Below are 17,655 nucleotides of genomic sequence, written 5' to 3'. Positions count from 1 at the left end.
ACGATACTATACATTGCATCCGTGTTAGGTTGTAGGTTTGAACTGAAAATCGACGTTAATTTGATACATGATTGAGCACGGCGAATTACTAATTTCTGTCGAATGTACCGAGTTTTTAAACACACCTAACTGATAGAACAGAATGGACCAGCATATTTTAAGTTACATCTCACATTAACTATCGTAATAACAAAATAATTTAATGCAGAAAATATACTTGTAAGCACTGGCACAATTTCAGATTGGCTCGTTATGATGTTCCTTTTGGACAAAGATTTTCATCATTATGATGTTTACTTTGTATACAAGACAATAGTAGACCACACATATCCAAGACACATATGCAAGACAATAGATATCCAGTAAAATCTCAGATGTAAAATATTCAATATTTGTATATGGTAACGAAATAAATGTTAAATAGTTGACTATTAGGGTAAATGATGTTAATGTTCGACTGAGATACAGTAATATGAAATTTAGAAGTCTAGAACGTCGATGACGAAAGGAACAGTAAGATTTTTTTCTGAATTCAAAGTTTCGAAACATTATCGCTACGAAAATAAGTTAAAGGGACAGGTATTTTTGTAACCAGTCAAGACAGGAACAAACTACTCTCCAAGGTTTGTCAAATTTTTAAGCGCTGTAATCATTTTAACAACATCCTAACAACTGAAACCCCCCTCACAAAAGATTAAAACAATCCTCGAATTCCACTAAAAACTTCATGTTACAACTTAAAAAACATACAATACATCTTAAAACACAAAAGCCACCTGGACAATAGTGGCGAGCAACTTGTGATTTAGGGGCAGCAGTGGGCACGCTGGGCAGGTGTGGGGGCAAAATCAATAGATATGCCCGCGCACTTTGTTTACCCTGCCTATGATTTCGTTGACGGACGAGAACTAATGACTAATGAACCCCACTTTCGCCACGATTGATGGTTCTAAGTATCCGCTATTATTTATTTCCTTGACTCCCCGTCGAGGAATTCTCCCTCGGAGGGTCGCATTTGAGCATGACGAGAGTTGGAAAATATTGTTTCTGTTTTGACTCGTGTCACGGTGAGAAATGAGAGAAATGATCCCTTCTGTGAACAACTTTCTACTGCAAATGAAGTGCAGGGTGTGAATAAAGAGCTGTTTGTTGAACTTCGAAGGTTTGGGCTACGTTTGGTAAACCCATGGTTATTTACATGTTTAACAAAGTGCACGTTTTGGTGGCTTACAATGAAGTCAAGGACACAAAAAATAAGTGCTGATTAATTTATTATTGTCTTTGAAGAAGAATGAAACTGTCAACAGAATTCTCGAAAATATTGAGAAAAACCTTCAAGAAAAATTGTACAAATGTACAAATTTATAACACTAACTTAATCAAAGTTGTTCGAAATTTAGATAGTATATTTTAAGTACTGGCCAGTTTAAAAAACAAAGATTTTCTGTGATGAACATAATTTATTACGAAACTATTGTCATACAGCAAACATACGAGCAAAGTACTCTGTCAGTATAGTTAAAGTGGTTAAAATCCATAAAACCACCATTCACTCAGCTAAATGATAATGAAGATACCTTTGTCTTTGCTCCACCTTCCCATAACCACAAAAATGAGGCGAGAACCTACTCATCATAGGAGAACTCCCGCTAAAACTACAGGATAATCAACTACTGTAAACACAGGATATCTAAATCTCAACTGTCAAGGCAAAACATTCAAATTACGCCAGTTTGTTTGCCCAACACAGCGATCACTTAAAAATGCAAATAGCCAAAACTAGGGACCATATTAATTACTTACTTACCCCGACGTTATCTCGTGATAATTTGTAACGTCGAAGATAAGACTAACGCGAACACGACATCGGCTCAAAGCCTAACGGAAGCAGTGGATAAGGGTGGCTGCATATTGGACGGAATATTTAATTTCCTTAGCCATTGTTGCACAATTAGCCGGCCAATGAGAGCTCTCCCTCGATTAACTATAACTTGATATGCATAGTGTATACGGGAAGTGTCAAAAGTGTTCAAATCGTAAATAGGACTTACCAGATCGGTATCCGACTTCACTGAGCTAATTTACACAAATTAGTTTATCCGTATCGTTCGTGCGCATCGAAAGCGGAGTTCTGAGAAGCGATGGGCTATCGTTCCCCCGCCTCCTTCGTGGGTCGTGAGGTGTTTGTCTTTGGATGTGGAAACGGCGAAATACAGACTTGAAGGTAATGGGGGAAAGTGCAGTCATGTACAGGATCGGAAATACCAGTTGAAACACTTATGGCAAATGTAGCTACTTTGAGAAATATTTTTAATAGGATTTTCCGTGTGAAATTTAAAACAAATTTGGAAAAACAAACATAATTATTTAATATACAGTTTTTATCACTACGCTTAAACAGAGAGACAACAACCGGAACATGAGTGTAGAATTGAACGATATGATGGGATGGGGGAACATAACAAAATAACTTTTCTCAAGATGGGATTGCCTACCTACTGGTTAAGAGATATAACATATATAGGAGATATTATAACAGTATATCCATTCAGCAATCTACAGTAGTTTAGTTGACTTTATCTTTCCGTTGTAGAGAAATTACAACGACAAAATAAGGAAAGTAATAATAAAACAAATTATAAAACTATAGAAATAGCAACAAAGAAAAGAATCAACACAGCTATAAACAAAATATTTAAATAAATATTGAACAGAAAACTTAACAAAATATAATACGAACGAAATATACTAGTCCAGAATTAGTCCAATATTTAAATGTATACTGTTGTGACGTATGACTACTCAATACAAAATAAATTAATGCGCTACAAATATACAACATGTGAAAGATAAAAACCAAGCCCGTATTAGATAACACTTTACTCATTTCGATCGCTGGTTGCAAATAATACTCTTATTACGATCCAATTCTAACACCTGTTTTATCATCAATTCACAACTAAATTATCAATACAGATTACGACTTTCAATCTAAATACGTCTTTTATTAGTAGATTTTCACAGCGAGTGTGTTTGAAAGAGCGTTTTGGAAACATTAAAGGCGCTTCGGAGTGGAATCCAAAGTTTTCTGGGAATAAACAGATATATGCGTTTGTTTGGCCATATGGCTCGATATGTCTATAAATACCAAAAACCCCTACCTGGAGAATTCAACACCAAACATCGATACTGTACAAGGATTCGGGCTCGGTTTGAACTCAGCTTACCTGCAACAGAGAATATGACGTTTAAGAAGATTAAATGATAAAAATATAGTGAATTTTTAAAAATATTTAGTAAGAAAAATAATTGTTTTTATTTTAATATTGTATAATGTACACTCATAGGTGCAATACTTTTCATAGAATAGTAGGTCTTACTGTTGGAAAAAGTGAGCTTTTCATTATCAGCAGTTTTTGGTGTTTGCTGGTAATTTATTCTAGTACAGTTCTGTTTTTGTAAACTGAAGCCCAAGTTTCTATTCACATTGTGTATCTGGATACCTATCGTAACAACGATATTTGTGTATGATATCACAAAATACGAGAGAAACAGTTATTAAATTAAGAAACCCCAAAAAAATAATATCACTTAATTAGGTACTCGTAGCACACGTATAGGCACTTGTAAAAAACAGGAAATACAATACAAATAACAAGTACAAATACAATATAATAAATCAAACTAGTTTGTGTTATTACAAAAATTATACTAACCTAATAGTACAAAATGTAATGTATAATTCAAGATATATCAATGTTTACTAAAATGTTTCCATTGCTAAACAAATTTTAAAAGTCCACCTCTTCGTCTAGTTTTGAAAAAGGTTACATTATAAATTAATTTATAATGACTTTCAATAGTTTTTAAACTAATAATCGTAAAACTTTATAGCTCTTATTAAGTCATCCATTGTATAACAACAGGAATAAATTATTTTTCACAATATGTATTTTATGTGCCTGAGTAACATAAAATACACGAGATCGGAATCATTTCACATAGATCTAATTGCGGTCGACGCTAGAACGATAAATATGCGAGTTTAGTGAAATTAGTTTCCGATTATAACAAAGTTAATTATGATTTGCATTCCGAATGGATCCATTTATAACCGTCATCGGTGGAAAAATGTAATAGCTAATTATCAGTCAAATTAATTGGGACCGAATAGTATAAAACACATTTTATCACTTACATAACGTAATCGGTGTAAAAATGTATTTGGTTATCAGCATATTATTGATCGGGATCAAATGATATGTTTCATGTTTAGTTTTTTACTTCTATTACGTCATTAGTGAAAAAATTTAATTGCTTATTGACATCAAATTTATTGTGATAAAGCTAATTTATTTTACCTACTTATTTCACTTAATAAAGTTAAAATATTAATTGTACGCATCGTTTACTATTTATTACCCCTGAAAATACACAGGGGTTGAAACCTTCAGGCAAATAAAACATGCCCCAAGAGGAAATATTTCATGTTTCGTCTTTAATTAAATTACAGAAAGCAATATTTGCTGTGGCGCATATTTCTTTGGCAATTCATCTTGTTTTTTCCCCGCCTTATCTTTTACATCCCCAGACTGGAGGTAATGGGGTGGCAAATTATGAGCGTTTCGCGACGCGATGTCTGTCTGTCTGTCTGTCTGTCTGACTCGCGACCCTACAGATTTAAGATTATTAGCCCACCTAGACCACCCTCAGCGGATGACGAGAGATACGCTGCATGCGGAAAGTCGGGGTGTCTAAATGTAGAATGATTTTGCGTTTATCAAATACTTTTTCGATGTTGTCATAATCGATGGAAATGAACGTGGTATTGTATTGTATTGGAGGGGCGGAGTCATGACCCCGGTACCTGAAACGAAGCTTGAAATGAACAGTCATGGTGAAAAGGTTCTGATCTGTAATGATTCTAATAATAGTCTACATAATGTAAAGTGATTAGAAGAATTAAATTTAAAGTTTGGTGTGCTGTAAACAATCTGAATATAGTTTACCAATACATTGAGAAAGGACAGGCCACAACGGTGCGTATTTTAACATAACTATGAGTAAATGATGAGTGTAGAATGTACTGAAACGCATTTGGAAGTTTTGTTTTTGACTACGATCACCATGTTAAAAGAATCATCAGCAAATCATCGAGTACCGTAGTTTTTTGTTGGTTCGTTGGAAATAGCTGTCCCTTGATCATTAGGCTTTGATATGGTACTGGCTAAAACGGCTAAACTTAGTCCCTCAACAAAGCCACGTAAATAATCTTACTTGAATACACTACTATTAATTAGGGAACTTAAATAAAAATAACACGTAACGAGGTAACATTTAATATGCATATTAAAATAATACAACATAAATTAACACGTTAATGTTCGTAAATGTAATGTTCATGAAATCACCAATATTTCTAAGGTTGTTTTGGATTCCCACCAGGGTTTCTAAAGAATAACGTCCTATTTTTAGACCAAACAATAGATAATGTAATTCCTCATACCATAATTGCTAAATAACCCATGACTAAAATTCTACCATTACACCCCTTTAAATCACCATACCTCCCGCACATCCCCATTCATTTTCTGATTGTTAAACAAGCAATTACTTAACTGTGAAATTGGAAATTAATAGGTTCATATGTCATATCGGGGGCTAGTGAAGACATAGGACACCCTTCGGTACATAGAGGGTTGTGTGGGGTGGTTTTGATTAAAGGGTTCAACCCCTGACCCCGTTGACCCTCTACTGATAACTTCAACACATGTTCAACAATCAACACTATCTGCGAGAGGAACATCATCCGATCTGTACGTTAGAACCGACGGGAAGTTCTGAGTTCGTTGTTTTGTTTCCGTGTTTGGGTAAACGAGTATTTTATTTATTTATCATTAATTTATTTATGTTTACTTTATACTATTCATATAGTATATTTATATTCACATGCAGTTAGGAGGGTAGGCCTAGCTGTGTTTAGTATAGAACGTATACAACAAGAAACTAATTAACTGGTAATTGTAAAACACGCTTAACGCAAAATTTGCATGATATAACTTTAAATTTTAGTACAATATAGTGACAATTTTAATTTAAAATATACAGCAATTTACATAGGGCGAAGAAAACAGAACACAATTAAAACAATCGATCTTATTTATACATTAAAAGGTAGACCGCTAACGTTCTCACACTACTGCACAATACTTATTCAACACACACCAAAACCGGTTGTTGCTAATTCTCACATCGGCAACATGGCTGAGGCTGAGGTTGAGAAGAGTTGGAGGAATATGTGACTCTTAACATTGCTAGTGTCATTGATTATAATGCTAGCTCAACATCTTTGGAAGGTTTGGACCGTTTTAGAACTATAATAACGTGAATGACGTAATGTATAAACAAAAATAGTATGGTTAGATGAAACTAGGAAGAAACTATGCAATTGGAAGTCGACTATGACCAAGAAAAATATGTTATTCTGTCACAAGATAAATAAAACTGAAAAAAATGTGAATGAAAGTAATCTTTTACTACGAAATGTAATTCGATCTTTATAGCAAATGAATGGGTGTCCTGAGGAATAAGGAAAATATAATTTATTATTTTATTATAACAAATAAAGAAAAAACTCTCTTACAGTTTTTTCATCCTGTCTTTCTAAGATTGATGTAATATACATTTACTTTCCAGTTCAATATTAAAAGACAATTCGACTTTTCAAACCAGTAAACAAGTGAAAATAATTTTCTCAAACATGTAAGAATAGCACAAAATTGAATACGATTCATTACAAGTCTAAGAAAATAGACTTCATAGTCAACCAGAAGTTGACCTGAGGCGGGTCTATAGTCGAGAGAGTCGTCAGTCACAGAGGTATATTTCACATCACTCAACTTCCCTTCATTATACTTTTCATTACAGACAATACGGGATGCGAACTTTCACCGGGGAAAAACTGCAGAAAGAACCAGTGTCTATGTCAAGAGTCGTGTTGGGCTTCAATAGCCAATCGTGAAGTAAATATGATGGCTTAGTGGCTATACCATCTGGAACTGCAAGTAGTGCGGTGGGAAATAAGTATATTCCGTATAGAAGTGACGATAACAGATCAGTAGAACGCATATGAGGCGCAAATAACGAAAAATTAATTTATAATACGTTACTTTATCAGAAAAAATATTTGATAAAATTATTCACAAAACCTATTACAATTGAATAAAAGTATTCTTTTCTAAGGCTCTTTTAACAATATTATTAATTATTCAGCCAAAAGTCAATGTAATATGTTTTGTGGTGGATGAAAGGTATACAATCTTTCCGACCTAAGTACAATTTCAAGTACTTTGTATCTAAAAATAATTTATAGTGTAATAAAGTTGCCCCAAGTTGCCTCCCTACCAGGTTAACCCTCAAAAGCGTAAAGTGCTGCTTTAACCAACAATGAGAGTTAAAGCGCCGCGAAGCTTGATTGGCTGTAGTCCAAGCGCCGCGCAGCTGTCACATTCGTCATACTGGCGCTTAACAGTAATTTGTATCGTGTTGGAGATGAGTTACCGTCTGACGCCTCAAATATTAATATCTGTTGACAAAGTCTCTATTCATCTGCTCGCCTGTGTACACGTTTACTCAGCGCCAAGTCTTTTAAAAATGATTTATTGCCTGTTGGATCCTATAATGTGTACAGAGTCGAAATTTGGCTGAGATTCTTTTGGGGTTGAAGGGGTGGTGTAAACATAACGTTTTAACTGGTATTAAGTGTTTTGGATTACGTTAATTTCCTTCAGTTATAAGTTCGATTGGTAGTTTATGTATTTAGATGTTTACGTAGAATTTTGAATATCTGTGTGAACTGAACAGTAAACTAATACTAACCATTTTCCTTCAGGAATTAAACATAAAAGTATTATTTTTTTATAGTTGTGTTTCATTCATAACCAAACATCTACCGGTACACAAACAGAAGTCTGTGTCCCTCAAAAGGATTTATATGTAAATTCGATTATATGTTTCGTTGTATCTACGAGTAAAACATCACAGTTTTCTGAAAATTAAGAATCTAACCATACAGATAAAAAATGAACCCATACTGGTTTTATGTAAAAATATCCAGTGCATTTCAAGGCTATTTCCCCTACGATCTACTAAAAGAATCAGGATCATGAACATCAAGAATAGTTTGAAACCTCCAACAGACTTTGTCACAGTAAATGTCCCTGGAGCGGAAGACAAAACTATAACTCGAACATAAACCCAACTATTCGACTGGTTTGATTTACGCTGACAAAAACGCGCCGCGTAAAACTAACAATGACTCGAAATACTAAAATAACACGAGATAAACGCGTAGAGACAGACCCTAGTAAATCACGGAGCGGCCTTGTAAGTATAGTGACCGTTCGGGGAAAATGTCGGACAAAAACAGATCCCGGAAAGACAGCACCTTGCGTCTTTTGCACCTAGGGCGCCCCGCGATGCACCTAGGGCGCTATTGGCGGGGGGGGGGGGGGGGTGGTAGGTGGTCTTCTTGAATGGGCGTTAGACATGGACAAGTGTTACCCTTTCACGAAGGGAAAGTTACAACTTTTGTTGGGGGTAAATAACGATAGGTTCGTGGAATATTCAAGACTGAAGTCCGCCAGTTCGGATGGAGAAACTGAATTTTTAATTTGGAATTTTGAAATTGATTTATAGAAGATGAATCATCATACTACAAAAAATAAGGCTATACAGGGATGTTAGATATTGTCTAGGGAGAAAGAATATAGGCCTAATCACTAGACATTAGTTAATTTAATCAATCGAGTCCAAACGGTTTCGGTTGTAAAAAGAAACTTTGATAATATAATGTCAATAAATTCGCTGAATAACACTGTAAAGGAGGCATAAACATCAATATTGCTTTGCAGGGAAATGAATATACAGGTTACTACTTCAGAGATAATAATGGGACTATGTTTTAGTTTAAATCTGAAAGTTGAAGAATGGTTGAAGCCTGCCTGATTGTTTTAGAAGAATCAACAGCACAAAAACACATGAATAAGTTAACTACAAATTAACGTAACGTAGAGAAAAATTATTCGTTTCCCCGATTTTGGTGAAGAATCTGAAACAACTAATTTAAAAGGAATCATAAACAAAAACAAAACCCAAAATAAAAGTTTATAGACATTGACGTACCATATAGAATTGAATCAATAGGTTCCTTTAGAGAAGCTCAAAGTTCTTCTCACAAAATTCCCCAAAAAAATGTAAAAACACAAACACCAGTTGTGGGATCGAATGATGAAGAGCAGAAACAAAACGAATCCAAGGCTGCAGCCCATGCGAAACGCCCAGCAAATAACATATCAGCTATGAATACCCTGAATAGCCATGGATCCGTGACGAGTTGAAACAATATACTACAGGACATACTGCGATGAACCCAGGGGCCTTGCCTTGGGTACTTGGAATGTATTAAACAAATACGATTTATTGACTACATTCATAATTTTAAATACTTTGCAACACTATGGCAACGTAAAAACATTTAGAAATCACTAAAATTCAAGAACACAACATTCACACCCAACACTTCCAAGAAAATTCATAATGTGTGACGACAGCAAGTGGGCAACGAACAAAGATGGGGGTGTTAAAAGTCCAGCGGCAAAAACCAAGGGCAAACCTTCGGGCATCAAGGACATGAAGATTTGCAATCAGCTGGACAGAACCAAGTGGTGTCAGAAGATACCGAAAGGTCATGACGAAGATGCGTGTCATATGATGTCACAGAAACGCCGGTGTGTTCTGCAGATGATGAAGAAACTGGTGGACGAGCATGTAAACAGGTAGGATACTTAATAATTCTTCAGTATCCAGTAGGAAAATGAACTCTAAACAAGTAGGTAGGATATTGTAATGAAAACTGAAGGAAACTTCAGGACTAGAAATGGTAAAGAGACTGGGAGATCGTGTCAAAAGGCAAAAGGAACCCAGGAACATTGCCTGAAATGTATAGTAAAAATTAATCGTTTTGGACACTGTTGAATTTAAAGAAATTACAGGACGTTAAACAGATGGATGGGATGTTTTTTTAGGAAAACTGTTAGGAAATTTCAGGGTAACTGAAAATGATGTATCAAAAACGTCTGTCAAAACCAAAAGGAAAAGGGGTGGAACTGTACAAGTAAAGTCCAAGGATTGGGGATGGAGAATGTTGGATGTCGTTTAGTTAAATAATCTATCTAAGACGAGGAATATCTCTAATTCACCTCACCTTTGTATTATGCAATAATAGTGTATTCGTTTCAGCTAAGATAAACGCCAATTATTAGGGAAAAAATCGAGTTAAGTCGTTCTAATTATTCTAGGGATTGATTCTTAGCTGGCTTTAGATTTACAAATGTTTATATGCAAGATCTCGCGAGTATCTTTTATTAAACAATGTTTAATAGCGTCAGTTTAGTAAAACAACAGGTTTGATAAGTTTTAAATTTTGTAATTTTACTTTCAGTCCAGTTTGTCCAGAATGGGACACATCGACCACTTGTGAAAACACCCCTGGACCCTACAGGTTTGGAGTTTATAAGGTAATTAATTGTACTACCTACAACATATTAAATGTACCACACGACCAACTAAGAGTTGGTCAAGTCCACATAACAACTTCAGAAAGTTACAAGCCTAGTTTTAACAAGTGAATACTGTAAATAATAAGGGATGTCTAAATCAAAGTGAACATAAATTGTCACTAAACAATGAGAAATTAACAGATTACATGTAATTTATGAACAATATTAAATGATATTCAGTGTAGAGTTTGTCGCAGGTGTTAATAGTAATTTACACTGAAAGCCGATAGCATCTGCCCTTCCCAACACCTTCAAGGAATCCCGACAATTTCAACTCATTAATATTAATCCCGGGCAGCTGTCCAGTTTATTACACCAATTGGACATTAAATACCTGCTTATCTTGGTGTTTATGAGAGTGTATATACTTATTCTAAAATCAACGATAAAGCCTAATCCACATTAGTGTACAGGTCTCAGTAGGGTAGGGGTTAAAAATGTATTAGAAACTTTCTAAACACATTTATATTTGATTTTCAGTTTTAGATTGGTTGCAATTTTACTTAAGACACAGCCTGCAAGTAGAAGGAGTACTGAGTGTTAATCAAATAAACGTATTATAGGAGTTACTTCTAAATTGACATACCGTTACTATAGTTTTTTAATTGCAGATTTTTTAGATATAGGGATGAAAAGAAAATCCTCCTCCTAAAACTTCTTTTGGGGTCACTCGTAATAGCTGATCATTCTTATTGTAATCACAACATTACGTAATTCTGTACCGCAGGATCAATACAATAGTAACTATTATTCGGGTTACATTACAGCCGTACAATTTAGGTTCGAATTAAGTAATGTATGACACAAATTCTAACGTTGAATTTTCGGGTGTGTGGCCGATTATCAAGTTGCAGTTAATTCAGTCCCAACCATATAACGCAGATCTGTTGACAGAAAATATTATTATAACACAAACGCTAATATTGCAACGTCCCGTAACAGCAGAAACGATGAAAAGTACCATAAACATATTGTTCAAACAAATTTACTGCAAAGTGTCTTACAAACGCGATTATTTTTTTTAAAGCAGGAATCATTACGTGCCCTACAAAAGATGTAAGCTAGTAATCCTAAAAACAAAAAAAAACATAAAAGTACAGTTTTAGCGAATTTCCCATATAGGGAATAAGCTATTACCGTAGTACTCATGGTAAGACCTGGACCCGGGACCGATTTTTTTTTTGTTTTGAGGTCCCTAGAGGCCAAAAACACCATCCGTTCAAATTCATATATATATATATATATATATTTATATATATTTATATATATATTTATATATATATATATATATGTGTCCGTTAGCGCGATAACTCGAGCAAAAATGATCCGATTTTAATGAAATTTGGTACAAACCTGTGAACCTACGTTTATTCGAACGAGTTCGCGAACCAGCATGATTGGACCATGGGAACGGGGGTTTATGGGGGCTTTTATGGGGTAAAAATGGGTTTTTCCCATTTTTGCCCCAAAAAACATAAAATTTTGCAATTTCTTTCCAAACAATTTTGTAGAGCTTAAAAAAACAAATAATTTAGTATATTGAAGCGTTATAATGCGCCTAATGGTTACGGAGAAAATTCCAAAAAATTGTAAATTTAAAATTCTCATGTTATTCTTATGGAGAATAAGTAAACTGTTGTAGTTTGCTTGTTTATTAACATGTTTTGCCCAAATTTGGAAAATGTTTTTATTTCTTACTAACTATTAACATTTTTCATAAAAAAACACTTTCACCCTCCCTGTTGCAGCAAACCTAACTATGTGTTAAACTGATTCTATTTAAATAGGGAATAAATGTGATATTTTTAAGGAGATATTTTAGTGTAAATCCAATCAGGCAAATGGAAATTCGCTTAGTCTGCAGGTTTGCTGCGGCGGGGGTATTTATTATTTAAATCCATATTTTTGACAGTCTGGCAACGACGACAACTACAAGATCATCGCGAGTCAGATGACAGCTAGTGGATGTGAGTGTATCAAGAGGAACGGTCTCCAGGACGACTGTAGACTCCCCAGGTGCCGAGGGTCACCTTCCTGTAGGATCACCCCGTTCCCGAGGTGCGAACCGTTCCTGGGAGTCCCTGTACAGAAGACAGGAGTTCCTGCAGTAACAGCGGCCGTGGGATACGGGGATGAATGCCGATGTCCTCAAACTGCTAGCCAGTAAACACACTCTTCAATTGTTGATTAAAACACAATTCCGAAAGATTAGTGAAGTGTTTTTGTTGAGTATTTACTACTAGGAGATTTTTTTTTTATTTGATAGGTTTTTTTGCCAAAAGAGGTAGTTTGGTTGTGAAATCATTTGAAAACTTTACTATAAACTGAAGAGGCTAATTTATAGTAAGCAGCTAAGGGTTATCCACTGTGTTACTCTCTAAAACTGTTATTCATTTTGATCACTATTCAAAAACAAATTAAGTGAATTCGGAAATGACGGTTCTCATTATATTTTTAACTAAAACATGGTTTGATCAAAGTTCTACATACTGTAATTGATAACATCTTAGCATAAGGTGGGTTTTATAAAATCTCCATACTACTTTAGAACTTTTCCGACAAGGGAAACTATGCCAAAGGCACTCTATATCACAGTGACATTAGAAAGTTTTACAACCCTGCCTTTATGTGTAAATTACCTTAGAATATGGATTGCTCATGTAAAAAATACCAGGGACATTCCCGGGCTGACTTTGTAGCTTGCCGCGATGTTCGGTTCTGGGAATGGCATGATTTATGTGTTTATGGGAGCCCGGCCTTATGATATATGGCGGTAGCGTTTGTTTTCTCACGGACGAATTTGGCGTTTCTGTGAAAGTCCGGCTCCGAAACTGAAATCGGAAATGAGCGACGTCTGTCCTGTCTGTAAGGTCAAACCTGTACTGTCAATATGTTATGTATTGTATTACATATTAGAGATTTGTACGTAGTTGTACTATGTCGTGTGCACGTTATACCATAGCAATGCGTGAGTAAATCCTTATGAATTGACTCAAATAGGCTGCGTTCGATTATTGGTATACAATATTGTATCAGATAATTAGAAGTTCGCTGGTTCTGAGAAGTCAGTAGCTTTTTGATAGTCGAAACATCTGTTCTTGATCTTTAGACTAAATAAATAAATAAATGGTAGGCCTAAATAAAAAATAAATAAAATAAATGGTTTTGGCTAAATAAACAGGTGCTCTTAGCCGATAAAAATCTACACTGATCTAACTCCATTCTCCGCTCACCCTGTATTCCAATTCGGATTCAAAAACGAACCCTAGTGTGTAATGCAGTCTTAAATGATTAATGTATTGATAATGTAAAAACTTAATATACTTTTCCTAGTAAAAGTAAATTTACTATACACATATATAAATACAGTATACATAGAATAATGCAAAAATGGCCAAAATAATTCATCATAAAACTATTGAAATTCCTCGAGAGCTTAAACGACAAGTAAAAACTTGAGCTTGTAAAACGGCGATCGATTACGAAGGGTAAAAGAAAAACGTGGACAGAGTAAATACAAGGGGAGGAACGTCGTTTAATTGAAGGAATTTGACACGGGGGGGGATGCGGGCTGCGCAGAAATCATCAGAATAATCCAATATTTGTTGACACCACGCAATCTGGGAAATATTAAATAACGGCGCACATCTGGGGTTTCCCGCGGGGGGCTTCGGTACCCCTACCCCTCCACCCACCACCGATATTAACACTTCCACCCCTCAACATTCACACCTGTATGTCCTTGATGGCTCATTTTGGTAATGATACTGCACTATTTTGATAAATACTGTTAGTCTTCCTAAAAAAAGTGTTTTCTTCTTTTTGATATCATAATTATGCCTTACTCGACTGAGAAGCAGTAAGTTTGCATTGTAGGTACATTGGTACCATTTAATTTGCTATGAAGTGAGGTTAGTAGTTTACAGTGTAGGTCTGCCACATTTGTCTTGGTATAACGGGTTCAAATCCTGTTAAACAATCATTTCGTGACTCAGAGTACTCAGAGGGGCGTGACTGGTCAATTGGTTAGAGCCTTAGAGACAAGGAACCCGGGTTCAACTCCTAACAGTCACGTATAATACCGTAATGGTTTGGAGCTCTTACTGGAAAAACGTACGTACTTCGGTGAGACACTTCTAGTACGGAGAGCTATCTTTACTAAAATAGACGCAGAGTAACAGTTATTATTGCATTACCAGATAGAGATTAGAATAGAGGTTATCAATAATGTAATTTTATTCGTTGTGTATCATTACACAGTAGTTTGGTTCAAAAACATAATTTAAATATTGTTCAGCGTCTCTATTGACTATAGTGTTGCCACAAATTGTTTGGTGTTTAAGTTTTGTGTGAGCGACGGACGGACGGACGATGATGGCGCCAGAACCCTGAAACACTGTAACTGATGACAGCACACTGTACAGTCCTACAGTCTGTAAACACCAACAAACACTCGTCTACTCTGTACACCATACAACAACTGTCAAAACTGTGGTGATGCGGTACAAGTCAACGAGGCCGTGGGATAATAACATGCTACCTTACAGGTTATAGATCATACTTGAATCATTGTCTTTTGGTAAATTTTAAGTAAAACGATTCTAAGGTGTTTTAGGTCCGGTAAATTTGGTGGGATGCTGCAAACATGATGTGTTGTATTGTAACTAGAGTAAAGTGCAAACAGTAAAATGCATCTCGGCTCTCGTCATGTAGCTGGATGTGTTGCAAACAATACAAATGTATACAATTTTGCAATTGAATTAGAATGGGGGCGATTACTTCATGGAAGATACAACTCTTACATGAGTGTTCTTTGAGCTATCTATTAAATACAATTATTAACAAGAACTGTATAAAACTCAATTTAATCATTTCATAATGTTAGCTTGAACTAAACAACAACATTGAATTAAACAAACATAATAATAAATCCAATTATTAAATACAATTATTAACAAGAACTGTATAAAACTCAATTTAATCATTTCATAATGTTAGCTTGAACTAAACAACAACATTGAATTAAACAAACATAATAATAAATAATTCTGAACATCTGTGAATCTTAATAACATATGTAACACTATCAAAAATATATAGAACTATATACTATATGTATGTTAACCACCTTAAAATTTAGAGAAACGTAAGTTGACATCAGTGCACTTAAGCGTAATTGGCATAAAGCATACATCAATCAAACTATCCAAAGAAACTTATGAAAAACGGAATCAACCCAAGAATTAAATAACATGGTAACATAAAATAGCACAACAAATATTTCACATCAAAGAGGCCTCAAATTTAACAATAGGATAAGAAATCTGCGCACAGTGTACAGTATGCAAAACAATAAGGCAAAATAATATAATACACCTATACTATGAGATAACACAAAAGACCACAACACAATTCCACTCTTAGAGCGTTAACATATACGCAACTATTAACAAGACAGGAAAATGAATCTAGCGATTTTCACCGTCCAACATATCCTCTCGACATATGAATAAAACGACAGCAAAATGAACGTGAGAACAGGTATACGGCGTGGCATTAAAATTGCTAATATTAACGTACTCGAAGACCAAGTGGGCGTTCAGATGCTATCTGGCGAGGCGACGATTAAAAAGGCTAAATTAATAAATCTGGTAAGTCGAGTTGGAGACTCGAGAGTGGCGAGTTCCGGTAGCTATCTCCATCTCTCTTCGACGCTTCGTCTCTGTCGCACCTATGGCGGCTATATCATATTACCATTAGCATAAATGAGATTAGCATATATTACCGGGTGTTGGAAAAATCATAACAAGATGCCAGATGGTCTGGTCCGCCGTGGGTGGTGATTGAAAATGTCGGTAACATAGTTCAGTAAACATGTCGGTAATGCTGTTTTTCTGACTTTTACACGGTATGACGGTTGATTTTAGTAGTTTTGTAAAAGGATCATATATATCATATATATTATCATATATATCATCTGATTAGTTTCAATTTCCTAATAATTTAACTGGAGTCAAACTTTTATTTATGTCGTATTCAACAACTTTTAAACCACGGCCAACAAAAGGTACGCGTATAAAATGTATAAAATCCCAAGGGAAAATATTTAATGTTTAAAATAGAAAACGGTGTTATAAACGCACTCATCAATATAATGTCTTCGATTTGCATTAAAAATTGAATAACAAAATATTTAGGTTTAGCTGAGTTTAAGAGATAAGATTCTTAGCCTAATAGAAGAAATGCTATACCGGTACGATACTTACATTCTATCTTGAAGTCAAATTTCACTTCCAGCTTTAGTGCGATGAACTTAGTCTAGTTTTACACAAAATTTTAAATCAACGATCCTTTAGAATCGTTAACAATGCAACGAGAGTCCTTCCGCCGTATTAATCACTCAGCTCATGTTAAATGATGGATATCAGCATAGCCATCTCTAGTATCTATATTGAAATATAGTATATAATATACTAGAGACGGCTATGTCAGTCGTAACACACTACAGTAGGTTAATTTAGCAGTTAGTAGTCGATAGTTGGTAGGCAATAGTTGGTAGTCTATAGTCTACAGTTGGCACCGCACCAGCCAGGGGTGCCAACCACGATCATAACCGATTTATACTTTCCCAGACACAACGAATACAATTTTGAAGCTATAGCTATATTTAGTGAGGCAACGTGCGGCTCGTCACCGTCGACCACTTGGAGACCCAACACAGAACGACACTGCTTCAGACGAGTTATGTGGGAAACGGCCCTGCGAATACAAACCTATAGAATTACCGCTCTAAATATATGGGACAAAAGTAATTCGAACTATTTATGTTTTGTTGGCTGGCGCGCTTCCAACTCCTGACTGGAGCCCTGAGTGACACCACTTTTCATAACATTGTTCCTCGCTTGTTGCAATGTCGGTTGTCATCGTGCGAGTTAAATGGACGTTTAAAAGGTTTAAATGTCTACAAGATAGTTAACTTGTGGTTTTCGTTAAATAAGAGGGAAGTTAAAACACACACACAATTCTGAAACACAAG

The 17,655-nt window shown here is 35.3% G+C and overlaps 2 protein-coding genes across 5 annotated transcripts in view; one reads left to right on the top strand and one right to left on the bottom strand.

Annotated features, from left to right (window-relative positions):
* The window catches only part of LOC129000018 (sal-like protein 3), a 118,293-nt gene that overhangs the window by 62,297 nt on the left and 38,341 nt on the right, over positions 1–17,655 (bottom strand). The window lies entirely within an intron of this gene.
* On the top strand, positions 9,563–12,830 carry LOC129000020 (uncharacterized). The gene is made up of 3 exons (XM_054426866.1): positions 9,563–9,836; positions 10,502–10,577; positions 12,532–12,830. The coding sequence occupies exons 1-3, from the start codon at positions 9,598–9,600 to the stop codon at positions 12,784–12,786; spliced, it is 570 nt and encodes a 189-aa protein (XP_054282841.1). The 5' UTR covers positions 9,563–9,597; the 3' UTR covers positions 12,787–12,830.

Source organism: Macrosteles quadrilineatus, unplaced genomic scaffold (genome assembly GCF_028750875.1).
Source record: "Macrosteles quadrilineatus isolate MER2022 unplaced genomic scaffold, UCM_ALF_1.0 Scaffold_8__2_contigs__length_117827958, whole genome shotgun sequence".
NCBI classification, from domain to species: Eukaryota; Metazoa; Arthropoda; class Insecta; order Hemiptera; family Cicadellidae; genus Macrosteles; species Macrosteles quadrilineatus.
The sequence above is the reverse complement of the archived record's forward strand: the minus strand, read 5'-3'. Positions and strand labels throughout refer to the sequence as shown.

Bases quoted from the DNA above. Each gene is read 5' to 3' on its own strand.
- LOC129000020 (XM_054426866.1), top strand. From the start codon at position 9,598: ATGTGTGACGACAGCAAGTGGGCAACGAACAAAGATGGGGGTGTTAAA. The intron at 9,837-10,501 runs GTAGGATACTTA...TTTTACTTTCAG, and splicing joins GTGGACGAGCATGTAAACAG to TCCAGTTTGTCCAGAATGGG. The intron at 10,578-12,531 runs GTAATTAATTGT...TATTTTTGACAG, and splicing joins ACAGGTTTGGAGTTTATAAG to TCTGGCAACGACGACAACTA.